The 22,093-nt window shown below is 44.8% G+C and overlaps 1 protein-coding gene across 2 annotated transcripts in view; it reads left to right on the top strand.

The window, feature by feature from the left end:
• TNFRSF10A (TNF receptor superfamily member 10a) overlaps positions 1–22,093 on the top strand; it is a 34,618-nt gene that overhangs the window by 1,694 nt on the left and 10,831 nt on the right. For both annotated transcript variants that reach the window (XM_015144975.3, XM_077943245.1), the window contains exon 2: positions 13,678–13,774. In XM_015144975.3, the coding sequence (XP_015000461.2) occupies positions 13,678–13,774 (97 nt within the window). The remainder of the gene's footprint in view (positions 1–13,677; positions 13,775–22,093) is intronic.

Here is a 22,093-nt window from a genome sequence, read left to right as displayed (position 1 = left end):
CAGTCTGGAAAAATGCCAATACCTTCAGTTCTCTTTCAAGTTCATTAAGTCTCTATCAATTGTTCTCTTTCAGATTCCTTCTATGTTAAGGAAAAACAAAACAAAAGCCAAATTACCTCAAAGATAAACCAGTCTTACAAGTGTCGGTAAATTTTAAGTGTTTTTGTTTAACAAACTAAACAAAATCCAGGAAACCAATAGCATTTTGTAATCTCCAAATAATTACAGAATTTATGTTTTAAACATCAGTTTATATTAGGTGGAACCCACGGTTGATGCTTATTTTTAATACGCTTATTAAATGGCTTTCTTTTTGACAGGCTAGTGCGATTCCAGGTGGATGTAGGGCTCACCTGTGTAGACAAGGTCAAACATCTGAATTTGGTGGTTTTGGAAATGTGACAGTGCGTTTGTGTGGCTATAAAAAAATACTTGAGGCTGGATAATTTATAAAGAGGTTTATTTGACACATGATTCTGCAGGCTGTACAAGAAGCATGACACCAGCATCTGCTTCTGGTGAGGCCTCAGGAAACTTCCACTGGTGGTGAAGGGGAAGGACAGCTGGATTCTGCCCATCAGGGAAGGGGGTGGGGAGAATGGCAGGGGGAGGGGGATGATTTCTGAAAGGGGAGCGGGAGGGGCCAGGTTCATCCTAACAGCCAGCTCTCATGGAAACTAAGAGTGACAACTCCTGGGGGAATGTGGGAGGGGGCAGGTATGGCACCAAGCCTTTCATGAGGGATCCACCCCAAACCCCAACAGGCCCCACCAGCTACATTGGGGTTCAGATTTCAACATGAGACCTGGCAGGGACAAAGGACCCATAGCAGACACCAAGGCCTTCTTCCATCCCACAGGACCCTCTCATCCCACCATCCATCAGCCTTCTTCCTGTGCATTTATAGGTACTTTAGCTTTTAAAAATTCTGACTGAACAACAAATCACATCAGATGTTTTCTATCAGTCCATGCATGTATCTCATTTTCTTTAACAGCATCATAATATTTAGTGCATGGGTGAAACACATGGGGTGAACCACAGTTGATTTTAATCTTCCATCCTATGGGCAATTGTTAACATTATGTCCTGCCTTTGTTTTTACTAATTCCAGCAGCATTGTAGTGAGAACCCTTGTATGTATCATATGTCCATGTGTCAATATTCTCTGGAGTATCGGGCAGCCCTTTAAAAGAGGAATTCTTGGGTCAATGAGCTCATTAATTTAGAATTTTGTTTGGATAGTGCTAAATTGTCCTTCGGGAGAAGATTGTACCAATGTTACTCTCACACCAAGAATACACAAGCGTGCCCGTGTCCCTGCACCCTTACTACGTGGAACTTCCATTCTTTGCTACTCTTAAGAGGTAAAAAATGATAGACCTCAATGTTTGTATTTTTTTATTTCAGTGTTATTAGAGATTTTCAAGGATCCAGGAGTTTTTTGAGACTGGGAGTAGATGACCTAGAGCTAATCTTCCAGATTAGACTGCTGGGGAAGGAGCAGGGAAGACGGCAGTCGCACCTCTGCACTTGGGAAACCGAGGTCAGCCGGGGCCAGTCCCTGCCACCCGCCATGCCTGTGAATAGAGATAAGGTCTCTGTCCTCAGGCTGTCAGGATGACATCAGATGAGCCTGGAGCTGAGCTCAGTTGCTGACCCCAGGTCCTGGCTCTGTCAGTGCTAGGCTGGCCCAATCTCTGTGCCAGGTCCTTCCACCTCGCCTCTCTCTTTATCAAAGTAGGAAATGAGAAATTCTGAAGGCTCAGAAGCTTAGACACTCAGGCTGTCAAAGAGCCCAGAGACTGGAGGCTGAAGATGGCCAGAGTTGTCCGTGCTCCTCTTCAGCTCTGTGACTCTGGTGTGGCCCAGCTCCTTCCTGTAAAATAAGACAGAGATAAAAGTCTGCAAAGGCCCTGTATAAACTGCAGTGCACTGTATTGGCAGTGGACTGTGTGACTCTGCTGTGGCCCCAGCTCCTTCCTACAAAATAGGCAGATATAAAAGTCTGCAGAGGCCCTGTGTAAACCACAGTGGTCTGTGTTGGCAGATGTGTGTTGTCATGTAGGAGGACAAATCACACTCTCAGGGCTGGTGTCACTCACTCAGGACTCTGGATCCCCAGGGCACCTGTCCTCCACCCAGCAGAGGCTGCACCTGCTGCTACCTGCACCTCAGCACGGGCTCCCTGAGCTTGGGGCAGAAGGTTCTAAGGAATGGGGTGGGGTGCCATGGGGAGGGGACGTGGAGGAACAGAGGAGCCAGACTTCAAGTGAGGACAAAGATGGCACTGCAGGGCCACAGCCTGGTTTACCTGCCACGTTTCCTTCCAGTTTTCCTTCTAGTGGGCGCCCGGCACTGGTTGCAGTTTGAAGAGTGAGCAGGAGAGGTCTCCATCCACGTGGCTGCAGATGGCTGCTCACTCAGCCCCTACTGAGAGGCCACAGTCCCAGTTCTGATCCTTGTCCTGTATCCAGGAGTGGCAGGGCAGCGAGGCTCCAGCTTTCAGGGACGGGGACAGTGGGGACAGTGCCATGCTCCGAGCCTGTGCTGTTGGACAGTTGGTGTCCTGCTCCCAGCCAGATACTGCACATCTTCATTCAGGGTATTTTCCTAACCTAAGGGAGATGGGGCTTATTGCTCTCTTTTTGTCTGGGGAGAAAATGAGATTTAAGAGGAGGAAGTCCCCAGCATTTGGGACCTGGCCTGCTTGATAGTAGCAGCTGCCTGTTGGTCTGGGAAGGGGCTCTTCTGGATTCTCAGGCAGGTATCAGTGATAATGGGGAAAGGAGAAAGGGTTTGCTTTGTAGGGAAGAGCAGGGTGCACTCAGCACCTCAGACACCCACCTGTGGCCAGGAGGGGATGTGAATCATCACATTTTACAGATGAGGGGACCACAGCTCAGAGGGGGAAAGTGTGTGCAGCTCAGAGGTGGAAAGTGTGTGCACTTGGCCGTAGGCAAGTCTGTCCAGGGCACTGGTAGGAATGAGAGAAACTAGGAATGACCACTTTAAAAACTTAGATGAAGAAAATTTCAAAGTTAAGTCATTGGAGTTTGTTGGTAATACATTTGTATGGCTTAGGTCATGTTAAGTGCATCACCCCCTCACCCCGTGTCTGCTGTTGGCCTCAGCACTGAGTTGAGGGAAAGGGGAACCGTCCTGGTGAAGAGGAGAGGGGAGCAGCACCGGCTGGGGTGGGGCCTCTGCCACTGCCTCTTCCTGCTGTGGTTTCTCTGGGCTTAGGCGGCCCCTCTCACCTGGCTTGTCTGTGGGGAGATCTTTGTTCTCTGACTGCTTTTAAGACTTTCTCCTTAACAGTGGTTTCAGCACTTGGATGGTAGCAAAAATAATCTGCTGGAGCCATGTCTGTAGCATTTTCGCCCTCCCCTTCTGTATAATAGCAGCCATATTTTGGCCTCTGCAGGGCTAAGGTCCTCCGAGCAGCTGCTTCTCCACATCTCTGCCCTGCACTTGGCCTCTGGGAGCTCCTGGTGTTCCTTAGCAGAGTCCACAGGGTTCTTTGGGGTCCCGTCCCTGTGCTGGGGCCTGGAGCCTGTGACCTGAGGCGGTGAACTGAGGCCACCACTGGGCTCACCTCATGGGCTTGGAGGAAAAGTCATTCACCCAGGAAGTAGATGATGAGCCCTTTACTCTGAGAATGTCTGCGCCTGGTGCCGGTGGGAGGACAAATGAGTCCTGCCTGTGTCAATCCTGCTCCCTGGAGCCCACAGTCTGGTGCAGGAGGTGTCACCAGGGACCTAAATGGCGATCAGGAAGCATGGGGGCCACCTCCCCCACCCCCCACCTCCAGAGAGGCTGTGCCGGCTCCAGGGACGCCATTCCTCCCTATGTGGCTCTGGCAGAGGGAGGCTGTGCGGTTGCAAGGCCCCAGTTCATGGTATTGTTGGCGTGGAGGACGTGGTTTCATTAAAATCAACATTGAGAGTAATGATTGTACTAACAACAGCATGTGCTGAAATGCAGTACTTGTGCGTGCCAAGCTCTATTCTCAGCACTTTATACACATATGAACACACTTAATCCTCATACAACCAGACTGTACAGGAACCTGCATTGTCCTTGTTTTAGATGAGCAGCATGAGACGCAGAACATTCGTTCAGTGGAGGGACTGGACAGGAGGATGAGCGACCCTCGGGGACAGCAGCAGTGATTGGGTCACTGGGTTCTGCTGACCTTTCCCAGGGGAGTATTTGGTGCTTGTTCATGAGGCCTGCATTTGCCTAGCACTGGGTCACAGCTAGGGATCCCTGAGAAATCATTTAAAGCCACCTCTTATTTCCAGAATGATAAACGTGTTTAGAGAAGAAGTGGTTTACCCCAGACCATGAGGCTGGCCCGAGACTACAAGACAGATGGCTTGCTTCTTAACCCAGGGGTCTTTTTATACCAAAAGAACAAAGACAGAAAAAAGCCACAAAAACTCAAAGGAAGCAGATTTGCAACCACAGCCAACCTCAGAACAATTCTGAGTTGCTCATTTTAAGATCAACAAGGCATTTTTTAGGGTGTCTATGCCTGAAGGAGGAAATCACAGTGTGAATATCAAACTTGCCTCTAAAACAGCCTAACACAATACGGGTCCAGGAAGAACAAGGCAAGGAAACCCCCTGGTGAATGACTCATCTCAGGAAGAGGCAGCGTCAGGAGAGTCTATGGAGAAGACCTGGAACAAGACCTCTCTCTCCTGCTCTCTCACACACACACACACACCCCCATGAGCCCAAATCTGTGAACTGAGAACCTCACTTCTCTGACTCACCTTCCATCTCCCTCAATCAGAGACGCCCACAAACCTCAGAGCTGCATCTCAGCATCGCTTGTTTTGACTCCCCTCCCCCGCTGCCTTGACTTCCTTTCTGCCTGGGAACCTGTCTGTGTGGACTTTTCCCTCTATGTCTACCGGTGTCCTGCCACCAATGGCATTTGTCACCTCTGCCAGGGTAGCCCCTCATGACTCGGGGTATTGATGGCTGTGCCTCATCTCCCTGTGAACGGGAACTGTCCTAAGGAAAGGGAGGGTCGTGCCTTGTTCCTGATGCTCCACGATTCCTTGCACAGTGTGGTCACCAGGTGCTGATGTGCCCTCCTTGGATGAATGAGTAATGTGGGTTCTAGGAAGCCTGCACTAACGCGGATGTGACGTCCTCAGCCTTTCATAGACTATGTTTCCTATGAGAGGTGGGAAGAACAGCTGAACAGAAGGCTGGGGACTGCCCAGGTCCAGAGTCACCAAGAGCTTGTTGGCAGGTTTTCACTTGCTATTAGCAGAGGTTTTTTTTTTGTTTGTTTGTTTTTTTAAGGCACTATTTTTAGTGTTAAAAGTGAGTTCAGGCCAGGCGCAGTGGCTCACACCTGTAATTCCAGCACTTTGGGAGGCTGAGGCGGGCAGATCACAAGGTCTGGAGATAGAGACCATCCTGGCCAACTTGGTGAAACCCCATCTCTACTAAAAATACAAAAATTAGCTGGGTGTGGTGGCGTGCGCCTGTAATCCTAGCTACTAGGGAGGCTGAGGCAGGAGAATCCCTTGAACCAGGGATTCGGAGGTTGCAGTGAGTCGAGATTGTGCCACTGCACTCCAGCCTGGCGACAGAGCCAGACTCCGTCTCAAAAAAGGAAAACAAACAAACAAACAAAAAGAATTCATCAGAAGGCATAATGATCATAAATGTGTGTATAAAGCTTTAAAATACATGAAGCAACGCTCAAAAGGATTAAAGGGAGATCATGTCACCCCCTTCTTAGCAATTGATAGAATGATCAGATGAAAACAGTAAAATATCAGATCTGAACATTTTCAACCACCTTGACTTAATTGACATTTTTTTTTTTTTTTTTTGAGACGGAGTCTCGCTCTGTCGCCCAGGTTGGAGTGCAGTGGCGCGATCTCGGCTCACTGCAAGCTCCGCCTCCCGGGTTCACACCATTCTCCTGCCTCAGCCTCCTGAGTAGCTGGGACTACAGGCGCCCGCCACCGCGCCTGGCTAATTTTTTGTATTTTTAGTAGAGACGGGGTTTCACTGTGGTCTCGATCTCCTGACCTTGTGATCCGCCCGCCTCGGCCTCCCAAAGTGCTGGGATTACAGGCACGAGCCACCGCGCCCGGCCGACTTAATTGACATTTATAGAGCACACATGCAACATCTATGGGAGATACCTTCTTTTCTATGAACATGGTACTTCACCAAGATAGACCATGTTATGAACTATCAAACAAATCTAAAAACATTTAAAACGAAGGAAATTATATAAAATGTGTTCTCTAATCTTAATGAAGTTAAAGTGTTAAGCAATAACAAAATCTAGAAAGACTCCCAAAATGTGAATATTAAGCAACATATTTATAAATAACTCATAGTTCATGGATGAAATCAAAAGAGGATTCAAAGCATTTCTTTTCTTTTTCTTTTCTTTTTTTTTTTTTTTGAGATGATGTCTCATTCTGTCGCCCAGGCTGGAGTGTAGTGGCATGATCCTGGCTCACTGCAGCCTCTGCCTGCTGGGTTCAAGCGATTCTCCTGCCTCAGCCTCCCGAGTAACTGGGACTACAGGCGCCTGCCACTACACCTGGCTCGTTTTTGTATTTTTAGTAGAGATGAGGTTTTACCATGTTGACCAGGCTGGTCTTGAACTCCTGACCTCATGATCCACCTACCTCAGCCTCCCAAAGTGCTGGGATTACAGGCGTAAGTCACTGTGCCTGGCCTGGAGTTTCTTTTTGGGGTGATGATGAAAATGTTCAAAAATTGATTTTATTGATGGTTATACACTTCTGTAAATATATTTAAAGAATTATATGATACATAAAGTATATCTCAGTAAAGTTCTTAAGGATTAAAAGAAGAATGGCATCAAAATCAATGACTCAGAGGTCTGCATTACTCACCTGTAAAGTAAGTATAAATTAAACTCAAAGGTAGTACCAAGATGACAAGGAAATAATAAGACTGAAATCAATGAAATAGAATTCAAACAGTAAAAGGAATCAACAAGCCAAGAGTTGGTTCTCCTAAATGATCAACAAAATTAATAAAAGTAATAAACTGGTTGGGGGAGGTGGCTCATCTCTGTAATCCCAGCACTTTGGGAGGCCGAGGCGGGCAGATCACCTGAGGTCTAGAGTTTGAGACCAGCCTGACCAACATGGAGAAACCCTGTCTCTACTAAAAATAAAAAATTAGCCAGGCGTGCTGGTGCATGCCTGTAATCCCAGATACTTGAAAGGCTGAGGCAGGAGAATCGCTTGAACCTAGGAGGCAGAGGTTGCAGTGAAGCCAAGATTGCACCACTGCACTTCGGCCTGGGCAACAAGAGTGAAACTCCATCTCAGAAAAAAAAAAAGTAATAAACCAAACTTTAAAAGAAAAAAAGAACAACAGCACAAAATACCAATATCAAGAATTAATGATGGGATATTATTACAAGCTCTACAGCCATTAAAAGGATAATAGTGGGATCTTACGAATAACTATGCCGATCAATTTGACAACTTAGATTAAATAGACAAATTTCTTAAAAAACACTACTTAGCAAAATAGCCATAAGAAGTAAAGATAATTTAAATATTCCTAAAGTTGTCTATGAATTGCAATTCATTGTTTGTTTGTTTATTTATTTATGTTATTTTTTGAGTTGGAGTCTTGCTCTGTCACGCAGGCGGGAGTGCAGTGGTGTAATCTTGGCTCACTGGAACCTTTGCCTCCTGGGTTCAAGCGATTCTTCTGCCTCAGCTTCCTGAGAAGCTGGGATTACAGGCACCCACCACCATGCTCAGCTAATTTTTTTGTATTTTTGGTAGAGGTGGGATTTCACCATGTTGGCGAGGCTGGTCTTGAACTCCTGACCTCAGGTGATCTGCCCATCTTGGCCTCCCAAACTGCTGAGATTACAGGCGTGAGCCACCCTCCCTGGCGAAATTCATTGTTTAAATGCTCACATGATGAAAACTGTAGGCCCATGTCATTTCACTGAATTCTATAAATATTTTTGGAAGAAACACCAACAGTTGACAAATTGTTTCAGGACATAAAGAAGGAGGAAAAACTTCTTTACTGTTTTAAAAGGCAAACATCATTCTGATACCAGAATCTGACAGAAGTTACAAAAAAAGAAAAATACTGATCAATATCTATTATAGATACAGATGTAAAAATCCTTAATTCAACAATAGCCAATTGAATTCTCCAAGAAGATAATACACTGTAAGAAAGTAGGGTTTATTCCAGGAATACAGTTGGATTAAGATCTGAAAATTAATGTTACTCATGATATTAACAGCATGAAGGAGAAAAGCTATATAAACACATCAATGGAAGCAGAAAGAACATTTGACAAACTTTGACTTCCATTTATGATTTAATAATTCTCTTTAGAAACAGAAGAGAACTTCCTTAAAACTGATTAAATGCATGTATAAAAGCTATGGCTAACATCTGTTAAAATAGTAGAATATTGAATGCGTTCATTCCATGATTAGGACCAATTCCAAGCATGTTCCTGTAGATCACATCCATTTGGCATTGAACTCAGGGTCCTAGCCAATGCAGTATGGCAGGAGAGAAAGACAGAATAATTGGGAAGGAAGGAATGGGACTACCTTCATTTGCAGAGAACTACTAGAACTAACAGGTGGCTCTAGCAGGTCACAAGATACAAGCCAGGTACTACACAAGGAAATAGGACTGTGAGAGCAGAAAAGAGAAACAGAGTTTGAGGAAGAGACACTAATGTAGCTGTCGCCAAATACTAGAGAGACTTTTATGTAGAAAGGGGTTGCATTTGATCTCTTTTAAATCCTGGCAGCAGTCAAACTAAGCTCAGCCTAAGCTATTTTTAACAGCCTCGTCCTTCTCGTCCTCCACCTTCTCCTGCTCCTTCTCCCCCTTCCCTTCCCTTCCCTCCCCTCCTCTCCCCTTCCCTCCCCTCCCCTGGCCTCCCCTCCCTTCCCCTGGCCTCCCCTCCCCTCCCCTGGCCTTCCCTTCCCTTCCCTGGACTTCCCTGGCCTGGCCCGGCCTGCCCTTCCGTTGTTCCCTGGCCTGGCCCGGCCTGCCTTCCGTTGTTCCCTGGCCTGGCCCGGCCTGCCCTTCCGTTGTTCCCTGGCCTGGCCCGGCCTGCCCTTCCGTTGTTCCCTGGCCTGGCCCGGCCTGCCCTTCCGTTGTTCCCTGGCCTGGCCCGGCCTGCCCTTCCGTTGTTCCCTGGCCTGGCCCGGCCTGCCCTTCCGTTGTTCCCTGGCCTGGCCCGGCCTGCCCTTCCGTTGTTCCCTGGCCTGGCCCGGCCTGCCCTTCCGTTGTTCCCTGGCCTGGCCCGGCCTGCCCTTCCGTTGTTCCCTGGCCTGGCCCGGCCTGCCCTTCCGTTGTTCCCTGGCCTGGCCCGGCCTGCCCTTCCGTTGTTCCCTGGCCTGGCCCGGCCTGCCCTTCCGTTGTTCCCTGGCCTGGCCCGGCCTGCCCTTCCGTTGTTCCCTGGCCTGGCCCGGCCTGCCCTTCCGTTGTTCCCTGGCCTGGCCCGGCCTGCCCTTCCGTTGTTCCCTGGCCTGGCCCGGCCTGCCCTTCCGTTGTTCCCTGGCCTGGCCCGGCCTGCCCTTCCGTTGTTCCCTGGCCTGGCCCGGCCTGCCCTTCCGTTGTTCCCTGGCCTGGCCCGGCCTGCCCTTCCGTTGTTCCCTGGCCTGGCCCGGCCTGCCCTTCCGTTGTTCCCTGGCCTGGCCCGGCCTGCCCTTCCGTTGTTCCCTGGCCTGGCCCGGCCTGCCCTTCCGTTGTTCCCTGGCCTGGCCCGGCCTGCCCTTCCGTTCTTCGCTGGCCTGGCCCGGCCTGCCCTTCCGCTGTTCCCTGGCCTGGCCCGGCCAGCCCTTCCGCTGTTCCCTGGCCTGGCCCGGCCTGCCCTTCCGCTGTTCCCTGGCCTGGCCCGGCCTGCCCTTCCGCTGTTCCCTGGCCTGGCCCGGCCTGCCCTTCCGCTGTTCCCTGGCCTGGCCCGGCCTGCCCTTCCGCTGTTCCCTGGCCTGGCCCGGCCTGCCCTTCCGCTGTTCCCTGGCCTGGCCCGGCCTGCCCTTCCGCTGTTCCCTGGCCTGGCCCGGCCTGCCCTTCCGTTGTTCCCTGGCCTGGCCCGGCCTGCCCTTCCCTGCCCTCCCTGGCCTGGCCTGGCCGCCCTCCCCTGGCCTGGCCTGGCCTTCCCTCCCTCCCCTGGCCTGGCCTGGCCTGCCTTCCCTCCCCTGGCCTGGCCTGGCCTTCCCTCCCTCCCCTGGCCTGGCTTGGCCTGCCTTCCCTCCCCTGGCCTGGCCTGGCCTGGCCTGGCCTGCCTTCCCCTCCCCTGGCCTGGCCTGGCCTGGCCTGCCTTCCCCTCCCCTGGCCTGGCCTGGCCTGGCCTGGCCTGCCTTCCCCTCCCCTGGCCTGCCCTGGCCTGGCCTGCCTTCCCCTCCCCTGGCCTGGCCTGGCCTGGCCTGGCCTGCCTTCCCCTCCCCTGGCCTGGCCTGGCCTGGCCTGCCTTCCCCTCCCCTGGCCTGGCCTGGCCTGGCCTGGCCTGCCTTCCCCTCCCCTGGCCTGGCCTGGCCTGGCCTGGCCTGCCTTCCCCTCCCCTGGCCTGGCCTGGCCTGGCCTTCCCTCCCTTCCCTGGCCTGGCCTGGCCTTCCCTCCCTTCCCTGGCCTGGCCTGGCCTGGCCTTTCCGACGGAGTTTTGCTCTTGTTGTCCAGGCTGGAGTGTAGTAGCACGACCTCAACTCCTTGCAGCCTCCACCTCCTGAATTTAAGCGATTCTCCTGCCTCAGCCTCCGGAGTAGCTGGGATTACAGGTGCAGCCACCACGCCCAGCATATTTTTAGTAGAGATGGGGTTTCACCATGTTGGCCAGGCTAGTCTTGAACTCCTGACCTCAGGTGATCGCCCGCCTCGGCCTCCCAAAGTGCTGGGATTACAGGTGTGAGCCACCGCACCTAGCCTCCCTGCTCCTCCTTTTCTAATTGAACTTTGTAATTAAAAGAATCTCCCAGTTACAGAAAAGATGCAAAAATTATACTATACGCTTTGCTTTGAACCACCTGAGAGCAAGCCACCCACAGAATGCACATCACCCTTTAACACTTGAGTGGGTATTTCCAACAAATAAGAACATTCTCCCGCATAACCACAATACAACCCTCAATATCAGACAGTAAGCATCAGTACATTACTACCAGCTAATCCTCAGACCCCAATGGTTTTCACTTGTCTTTATGATGTAATTTATTGTACAGAAATCCTGTCCTGAATAACTATACTGCTCTTTCATCTTTTTCTGACTCTAGTATTTCATGGGACATTGACAGACTCTTTTGGGGTTCAGGTTGTAAGGTGCCTTTTAAAAATTGAAGTTCATTATTTAATATTTGATTCAGTATCCTGCTTTTTAAAAAATGTACACATCATATAACCCTCATTAGTAAAAGTGTGTGTGTGTCTGTGTGTATGTGAACACCGCCCAATCACAGGAGAATATCCATTTTTCTCAAGGGTACATGAAACATTCTCCAGAACACACGATATGTTAGGCCACAAAACAAGCCTTAATACAATTTTAAAAATTGAAATAATATGGAGTATCTTTTCCAATCACAATAAAAGAAATTATAAATCAATAGCAGAAGGAAAACTGAAGAATCTGAAAATATGTGAAAATTAAAAAATCTAAAACAACCAATGGATAAAAAAAAAATCAAAAAGGAAATTAGAAAATATCTTGAGAGGCTGAGCTCTGTAGCTCACGCCTTTAATCCCAGCAGTTTGGGATGCCAAGGTGGGCAGATCTCGGGAGGCCCCACCCCCCCAAAAAAGAAAATATCTTGAGACAGATGACAGGCACATTAAAATCTCAGAAATCGCCACTAAAGAACTTATCCATGTAACAAAAACAAAAAAAACAAAAAAAAACAGTTGTACCCTCAAACCTACGGAAATTTTAAAAATGTTTCAAAAGAAAGTATCTTGAGACAAACGAAAACAATATACCAAAACTTACAGGATATATGAAAGCAGTGCTAAAATGAAAAATGACAGCTGTAAATACATTTTAAAAAATAGCTCAAATCAACAATCTACCTTTACATAATGAAGTAGAAAATGAAGAGCAAACGGCCGGGCATGGTGGCTGACGCCTGTAATCCCAGCACTTTGGGAGGCCGAGGTGGGCGGATCACAAGGTCAGGAGATAGAGACCATCCTGGCTAACACAGTGAAACCCCGTCTCTACTAAAAATACAAAAACAGCTGGGTGTGGTGGCGGGCACCTGTAGTCCCAGCTACTCATGAGGCTGAGGCAGGAGAATGGCATGAACCCAGGAAGCGGAGCTTGCAGTGAGCCAAGATCACGCCACTGCACTCCAGCATGGGCAACAGAGCGAGACTCTGTCTCAAAAAAAAAAAAAAAAAGAAAGAAAATAAAAGAAAGGAAAGAAAATGAAGAGCAAACTAAGCCCAAAATCAGGAAAAAAAGAGTAAGTAATAAAGATTAGGTCAGAGATAACAGAAATAGAGAATAGAAAAACTACAGAGAAACTCAAAGAAACTGAAAGTTGGCTCTTTGGAGAGATCCATAAAATGTACAAACCTTTACCTAGATGGACTAAGAAAAAAGACAGAAAACACAAATAATCAAAATCAGAAATGAAAGAGGGGACATTTCAAACAAATTTACAGAAATCCAAAGGATTATAAAAAATACTATGAATAATTGCATGTCAACAAAGTAGATCACATTGATAAAACTGGTAAATTATTAAAAACACACTACCCACCAATATTGAATCATTAAGAAATAGAGATTTTGAACACAGTTATAGTGAGGAGATAGAATCCATAATTCAAAACTTCCCAGCAAAGAAAAGCCCAGGACCAGTTGGCTTCAATGATGACGTCTATCAAACATTTAAAGAGGTAACATGAATTCTCCTCAAACTCTTCCAAGAAACTGAGTTAGAAAGTGTAGGCCCCGCATTACTCTGATACTATAGAAGTGATAAAAGGAGGTCTCCACGTCTTGTTCCTGATCTTGGAGAAAAAACTTTTAGTCTTTCACTATTGAGTAGGATGGTAACTATTGACTTTTCATATGCAGCCTCTAAGTCTAAGATCTACAAGAATTATACAACTCTTGTAATAAAACTGCAATTTTACCTTGGGGTATATATCCAAAAGAATTGAAAGAAGGGGCTCAAAGAGATTTTGTGAACCCATGTTCATAGCAGCGTTATTCACAATAGCCAAGATGTGAACACAAACCAAGTGCTCATGGATAGATGAATGGATAAACAAAATATGATATATATACACACAATGGAAAGGAAGGAAATTCCAATGCATGGTACCACATGGATGGATCGTGATGATATTATGCTAATTGAAATATGACAGCCACAAGAAAAACATAAGGCACTGTATATTACCATTTATATGAAGTATGTACAGTAGTCAAATTCATAGAAACAGACAGTAGAATGGTAGTTGCCAAGGGCTGGGCAGGGGTGGGGACAAAGAGACAAATTTGAGTACAAACAAATGGTTGAGTTTCATAACTGGGAGAAAGATGCAAGTTCTGTCTAATTTTGGAGGGTTGGGGGAATGGAATGTAAGATTGATCTTGTAATGGGTAAGATCTGGAAGCCACTCATGCCAGTCCTTGCTTTGTCCCCATAGGTCGTACCTGGCTCAGCTGCAACCATCAAAGTTCATGATCAATCAGTCGGCACACAGCAATGGGAACACAGTCCTTTGGGAGAGTTGTGTCCACCAGGTACATTCTAAGACTGATCTCTAATCCTTGACACCTCTCTTTTCCTTACCATATACCATATACAAAAATCATCTCAAAATTCATCAATAACATTCTTTTTCCATGTTCTTCAAGTTTTGTGTTTTCTACAGTTTCTGGTTTTTCTGTTCAACAGATACTTATTGATCCTTTGCCAAATCCAAGGTTACAAATCTTTATTCCCATGTTTTCTCCTAAGAGTTTTGTAGCTTAACTCTTGATGCATTTTCAATTAATTTTTGTAAATGGCATCAGATAAGATTCCAGCTACATTCTTTTGCATGTGGCTATCCAGTTGCCATTCATTGAAATGATGATTTTTTCCATTAAATAGTCTTGGCATCCTTGTCAAAAACCAATTGACCGTAAAGGTATGGGTGTATTTTTGGACTCTCAATTCTTTTCCATTGATCTATATCTGTCCTTTTTCCAGTGCCACACTGTCTTGTAGCAAGTTTTGACACCAGGAAGTATGAATCTTCCTTTTGTTGTTTTCCTTTTCCAGAATTATTTTGTTAATGCTGGGCTTTTTGAAATTCCATATTAATTTTAGGATCAGCTTGCCAATTTCTAAAATCAACTGAGTTTCTCACAGGGATTGTGTTGCACCTGTCGCTCAGTTTAGAGGTTATTGACATCTTAACAATGAGAAGGCTTTTGATCCAAAAGCATGAGTTTTTAAAAATTTATTTAGATCACCTCTAATTTTTACAAACAATGTTTTGTAGTTTGCAGACTATAAATTTTGGGTTGATTTTGTTAAACTTATTTCTAGATATTTAATACTTTTTTATACTATTGTGGATAAAACCTTTTCTTAATTTCATTTTAGGATTCATCTTGAGTGTATGCAAATATAATTGATTTTCATACATTGATCTTGTATTCTATAACCTTGCAGAACTTGCTTATTATTATTAATGCTTTTATAGTGGCTTCCTTAGGATTTTCTCTATATAAGATCATATAATTTGCAAATAGAGAAAGTTTTACCTTTTCCTTTCCGATCTGGACGCTTTTTATTTCTTTTTCTTACCTAATTGTCCTGGCTAGAGCCTCCAGTATGATAATGAATAAAAGCAGTGAAAACAGATATCTTTTTTGGAGAAAATCTTTCAGTTGTTCACCATTACAATGTTAGCTGTGGGTTTTTGTAGATATTCTTTATCAGGTTGAGGAAGTTCACTTTTTTTCTTTGAGATGGGGTCTTGCTGTGTTGCCCAGGCTGGAGTGCAGTTGTGCGATCTTGGCTCACTGCAAGCTCTGCTTCCCAGGTTCATGCCATTCTTCTGCCTTAGCCTCCTGAGTAGCTGGGACTACCTGCCACCACACCTGGCTAATTTTTTGTATTTTTTTTAGTAGAGACGGGGTTTCACCATGTTAGCCAGATGGTCTCGATCTCCTAACCTCGTGATCTTCCTGCCTCGACTTCCCAAAGCTGGGATTACAGGCATGAGCCGCCACGCCTGACCTAGGAAGTTCACTTTTATTCTTATTTTGTGATTTTAATCATAAAATGGTGTTGGAGTTAGTAAAATGCTTTCTCTGTGTTTTTGAGATAATCATCTGACCTTTGGTTTTTATTCTATTGATGTAATTTGTTACATCAATTTATTTTGGGATGTTGAACCTATCTTGCATTCCTAGGATAAAACTTATTTGATCCTGGTATATAATTCTTTTTGTATGCTTTTGGATTCAACTTGCTAGTATTTTGTTGCAGATTTTTGCAACCATATTCATAAGAATCATTAGTCTGTAGTTTTCTTTCTTTGTGAAGTCCTTTTCTGGTCTTAATATTAAGCTAATTGTATTAATCCGTTTATGTGGTGCTGATGAAGACATACCCAAGGCTGGCAATTTACAAAAGAAGAAGGTTTAATTGGACTTATAGTTCATGTGGCTGGGGAAGCCTCACAATCATGGCAGAGGCAAGGAGGAGCAAGTCACATCTTACATAGATGGCAGCAAGCAAAGAGCTTGTGCAGGAAAACTCTGCCTTATAATAACCATCAGATGCCATGAGACTTACTCATTGTAATGAGAACAGCATGGGAAAGACCTGCCCCTGTGATTCAATTACTTCCCACCAGGTCCCGCCCACAACATGTGGGAATTCAAGATGAAATTTGGGTGAGAATACATCCAAACCATATCATTCCACCTCTGGCCCCTCCCAAATCTCATGTCCTTACATTTCAAAACCAATCATGCCTTCCCAACAGTCCCCCAAAGTCTTATTTCAGCATTAACTCAGAAGTTTGCCATCCAAAGTTTCATCTGAGACAAAGCAAGTCCCTTTTGCCTATAAGCCTATAAAATCTAAAGCAAGTTAGTTACTTCCTAGATACAATGGGGGTACAGGCATAGGGTAAATACAGCCATTCCAAATGGGTGACATTTTCCAAAACAAAGGGGTTACAGGCCCCATGCAAGTTTGACATCCAGCAGGGCAGTCAAATCTTAAAGCTCCAAATGATCTCATTAGACTCCATGTCTTACATCCAGGTCACACTGATGCCAAGAGGCAGGTTCCCATGGTCTTGGGCAGCTCCACCCTTGTGGCAATGCAAGGTATAGCGCCCCTCCTGACTGCTTTCATGTGCTGGTGTTGAGCGTCTGCAGCTTTTCTAGGCACCCGGTGTAAGTGATCTGCAATTCTACCATTCTGGGGTCTAAAGTACGATGGCCCTCTTTTCACAGCTCCACTAAGCAGTGCCCCAGTAGGGACTCCGCCACATTTCCCTCCCACACTACCCTAGCAGAGGGTCTCCATGAGGGCCTTGCCCCTGCAGCAAACTTTTGCCTGGGCATCCAGGCATTTCCATACATCTTCTGAAATTTACGTGGAGGTTCCCAAACCTCAGTTCTTGACTTATGTGCACCTGCAGGCTTAACACCATGTGGGAGCTGCCAAATCTTGGGGCTTACGCCCTCTGAAGCAACAACCCAAGCTGTACCTTGGCCCCTTTTAGTCACAGCTGGAGTGGCTGGAATGTAGGGCACAAAGTCCCTAGACTGCACACAGCAGAAGACCCTGGGCTCCTACCACGAAACTATTTTCTCTTCGGCCCTCAGGCCTGTGATGGGAGAGGCTGCCATGAAGACCTCTGACACGCCCTGGAGACGTTTTCCCCATTGTCTTGGGGATTAACATTCAGTTCCTCCTTACTTATGCAGATTTCTGCAGCCAGCTTGAATTTCTCCTCAGAAAATGGATTTTCTTTTCTGTCACATAGTCAGGTTGCAAATTTTCCAAACTTTAATGCTCTTGTTCCCTTATAAAACTGAATGCCTTTTACAGCACCCAGGTCACCCCTTGAATGATTTGCTGCCTAGAAATTTATTCTGCCAGATATCGTAAATCATCTCTTCCCAGTTCAAAGCTCCACAGATCTCTAGGGAAGGGACAAAATGTCACCTCTCTTTGCTTTCTTTGCTTAAACATAACAAGAATCACCTTTGCTCCAGTTCCCAACAAGTTCCCCATCTCCATCTGAGACCACCTCAGCCTGGACTTTATTGTCTATATCACTATTCGGCTTTTGGTTAAAGCCATTCAACAAGTCTGTAGGAAGTTCCACACTTTCCCACATTTTCCTGTCTTCTTCTGAGCCCTCCAAACTGTTCCAACTTCTGCCTATTACCTAGTTCCAAAGTTGCTTCCACATTTTCAGGTATCTTTTCAGCAGTTCCCTACTCTACTGGTACCAATTTGCTGTATTCGTTTTTTTGTTTGTTTGTTTGTTTTCTGTTTTTTTTTTTCATGCTGCTGATAAAGACATACCCAAGACTGGGCAATTTACAAAGAAAGAGGTTTAATTGGACTTACAGTTCTACGTGGCTGGGGAAGCCTCACAATAATGGCAGAAGGCAAGGAGGAGCAAGTCATGTCTTAAATGGATGGCAGCAAGCAAACAGCTTGTGCAGGAAAATTCCCCCTTATAATAACCATCAGATCTTGTGAGACTTACTCATTATCATGAGAACTGCAAGGGAAAGACCTGCCCCACATGATTCAATTACCTCCCATTGGATCCCTCCCACAACATATGGGAATTCAAGATGAGATTTGGGTGGGGACACAGTCAAACCATATCAGTAATATTGTCCTTATACAATGAATTGGAAAGTGCTGCCTCCTCCACTGTCTTTAAAAAGGGTTTGTGAATAATTGGTATGAATTCTTCTTGAAATGGTTGGTATAATTCAATGGTAAAGCCAACTGGGCCTTGACTTTTTTTTTTCTGGTGAAAACATATACATATATTTAGAATTAGCCAACTGGATTCAGTTTAGATGATCCCAGTTTTGTTGGCAAAATCCAAGGCATGGTAATCAGGAGCCAGTCAAACATATGCCGACTTCTCTCCATCAGGCATAATCAGGGTGTTGAACCTTGGCCACATCAATGTTATAGAGCTTCTTCACAGCCTGTTTGATCTGGTGCTTGTTGGTTTTAACATCCACAATGAACACAAGTGTGTTGTTGTCTTCTATCTACTTCATGGCATACTCAGTGGTCATTGGAAGCTTGATGACAGCATAGTGGTCAAGCTTGTTTCTCCTGGGGGTGCTCTCCAGAGTCTCAGTAGCTTGGACCACTAGAAGGTGGATGACGTATGGATATTCTTTTTTTCATGGCTCTGGACATCTTTCTACACTGCCTTCTTGGCCTTCAAAGGCTTTGCATTGCTTCAGCTTTAGGAGGAGCAGGAGCTTCCTTCTTTGCTTTCAGTGCCATCTTGTGAAAAACGACTTTTCTTTAGGAGTAGTTTTTGATTACTGAGTCAAAATCTTTACTTGCTGTTTGTCTATGCAAATTGTCTATTTCATCTTGATTCACTTTCAGTAGTTTGTGTCTTTCTAGAAATTTGTCCCTTTCATCTAAGGTACCTAATTTTTTATTGTACAGGTTTCATAGTATTCTTTCATAATTTTTAAATTTCTGTATAATCTGTAGTAATGTGCTGTCTCTCATTTCTGATTCTAATACAGTCATTGCTTCAGTTGGTGATGGGAACACATTCTGAGAAGTGCATCATTGTGCAAACATCATAGAGTGTACTTCCACAAACCTAGATGATATAGCCTATTGCTCTTAGATTACAAACCTGTACTGGTAGGCAATTGTAACACAATGGTAAGTATTTGAGTTCCTAAACATATGTGAACATAGAAAAGGCCCAATAAAAATATAGTATAAAAAGTTTAAAAAAATGGTGCGGTTGTCTAGGGCACTTACAATGAATGGAGCTTTCAGGACTGGATCTTGTCTGGGTGAGTCAGTGAATGGTGAGTGAATGTGAAGGCCTGGGACATTCCTGTACACTGCTATGGACTTTATAAACACTGTACATTTAAGCTACAGCAAATCTGTAAAATTTTTTTTTCTTCCTTCAATATTAACTTTAGTGTAACTGTTTTACTTTATAAAGTTTTTAATTTTTAAAACTTTTTCACTCGTTTTAACAACACTTAGCTTAAAAAACAAACACATTGTACAACTGTACAAAAATATGTTCTTTATATTCTCATTCTATAGGCATTTTTATATTTTTAACTTAAAATTTTTTTTTACTTAAAATTTTTTTTTGTTAAAAACTAAGACAGAAACACACCCATTGGCTGGGCGCGGTGGCTCACACCTGTAATCCCAGCACTTTGGGAGGCCAAGGCAGGCAGATCACGAGGTCAGGAGATTGAAACCATCCCAGCTAACATGGTGAAATGCCGTCTCTACTAAAAATACAAAAAATTAGCCAGGCATGGTGACAGGCACCTGTAGTCCCAGCTACTTGGGAGGCTGAGGCAGGAGAATCGCTTGAACCTGGGAGGCAGAGGTTGCAGTGAGCTGAGATTGTGCCACTGTACTCCAGCCTGGGCGACAGAGTGAGACTTCGTCTCAAAAAAAAAAAAAAAAAAAAGAAAGAAAGAAACACACACATTAACCTTCGCCTACACAAGGAGAGGTTCAGCAACATCACTGTCCTTCACCTCCACATCTTGTCGCATTGGAGGATCTTCAGGGGCAGACACACGTGGAGCTGTCATCTCCTATCTCCTCTGATAACAATACCTTCTTCTGGAAAACTGCATGAGGCAGTTTTACAGTTACTTTTTCATTTGTAAGTAGGAGTACACTCTAAAATAACAATACATTGCATAGTATCAAAAACACATAAATCAGTAAGTCATTTATTATCAGTATCAAATATTACATATAGAAATTCATTATATGTGCTATACTTTTAAACAATTGGCAGTGGAGTAGGTTTGTTTACATCAGCATTGCCACAAACACCTGAGTAATGCATTGACTTATGACATTACTAAGCGATAGGAATTTTTCTGCTCCATCATAATATTATGGGACCACCATCACATATGTGGTTCATTGTTGACCAAAACGTCATCATGCAGTGTGTGACTATAATTTGAGTCTTATTTTTTCCCTGTGTTAATTTTTTTAATACCATTAGTTGTGCCAATATATCAATCAATTTAAAGAACTAGATTTTGAGTTCATTAATTTACTCTGTTGTTTTTCTATTCTCTGTCTCATTAATTTCTGCTCTAATCTGTATTATTTTCTTCCTTCTGCTTGCTTTATGTATAGTTTGCTCTTCTTTTTCCAGTGTCTTAGAGTGGATTATTAGGTTATAGATTGAGATATTTCTTCTTCCTTAATAGACATTTAGGAAGGATTTTTCTTGTTCCTTAATAGACAATTTCTCTGTAAACTTCAGTTATGTTAGCTGTATCCCATAGGTTTTCATATGTTGTGTCTTCATTTTCATTCGTCGTATTTTCTGATTTCTCTTTTTATTTCTTCTTAGACAAGTTGGTTGTTTAGGAGTGTGCTATTTAATTTTTATATAGCTGTGAGGTTCCCCAGTTTCTTCCTGCTATTGATTTCTAATTTTATTCCATTGTGGTAGGAGAGTGTACTTTGTATTATTTCTATCCTTTTAAGTGTATTAAGGTTTATCTTATGGCCGAGCATATGGTCTATTTTGGAGAATGTTCTATGTGCACTTTAAAAGAATGTATATCTTGTTTTGATTGAGTAGAGTGTTTTATAGACATCTGTCTGGTCTAGTTGTTAGTTGTGTTGTTCAAGTCTGCTACTTTCTTGTTGATGTTCTTTCTAGATTTTTTGGTATGAATTCCTATAGGTTAAGGAAACTGTGCTTTTAAGTGTGGTTTTCATTGCAAATATTTTCTCCTAGTTTGTTTTCATGTTAGTCATGATTTCTTCCATGCAGTTTTCTTCCTAATTTTTATATAATTAACTTTACGCAACTTTTTAGTTTCTCGTGAGACTGAGAAGGTCCTTTCTCTCTCCAAACTTGAAAGAAAAATTTCTCGGCCGGGCGCGGTGGCTCAAGCCTGTAATCCCAGCACTTTGGGAGGCCGAGACGGGTGGATCACGAGGTCAGGAGATCGAGACCATCCTGGCTAACCCGGTGAAACCTCGTCTCTACTTAAAAAAATACAAAAAACTAGCCGGGCGAGGTGGCGGGCGCCTGTAGTCCCAGCTACTCGGGAGGCTGAGGCAGGAGAATGGCGTGAACCCGGGAGGCGGAGCTTGCAGTGAGCTGAGATCCGGCCATTGCACTCCAGCCTGGGCGACAGAGCGAGACTCCGTCTCAAAAAAAAAAAAAAAGAAAAAAAAAAGAAAAATTTCTCATGCAGTACTTGTGTGGTTTCATACTTTACAGTTGACACCTTGATAGAACTAGTCTCTATTTCTTTATAGGAAGAGCATAAGCAAGAAGCTTTATTATTTTTCAGCAGTAACCTTAGTTGCCCCAGCACTACTACTGAATGATCACATTTTTATCATTGGTAGTGTCATCATCATAACACATCATCAAGGAAGTTGCTTTTAACAGTTTGGGTTTTTTGGCTGAGCTCAGTGGATCACTCCTGTAATCCCAGCACTTTGGGAGGCCGAGGCAGGCGGATCATGAGGTCAGGAGATTGAGACCATCCTGGCTAACACGGTGAAACCCCGTCTCTACTAAAAAATACAAAAAACTAGCCAGGCGAGGTGGCGGGCGCCTGTAGTCCCAGCTACTCGGGAGGCTGAGGCAGGAGAATGGCATAAACCCGGGAGGCGGTGCTTGCAGTGAGCCGAGATCCGGCCACTGCACTCCAGCCTGGTTGACAGAGTAAGACTCCGTCTCAAAAAAAAAAAAAATTAATTTGACCTCTTTTTTTTTTTTTTTTACTATTTTAATATGGCTCTCATAGAATTTGAATTATGTATGTGGCTTATATTATATTTCTGTCAGC

This window comes from Macaca mulatta, chromosome 8 (assembly GCF_049350105.2).
Source record: "Macaca mulatta isolate MMU2019108-1 chromosome 8, T2T-MMU8v2.0, whole genome shotgun sequence".
Taxonomy (NCBI): Eukaryota; Metazoa; Chordata; class Mammalia; order Primates; family Cercopithecidae; genus Macaca; species Macaca mulatta.
This window is presented reverse-complemented; position numbering and strand designations above follow the sequence as displayed.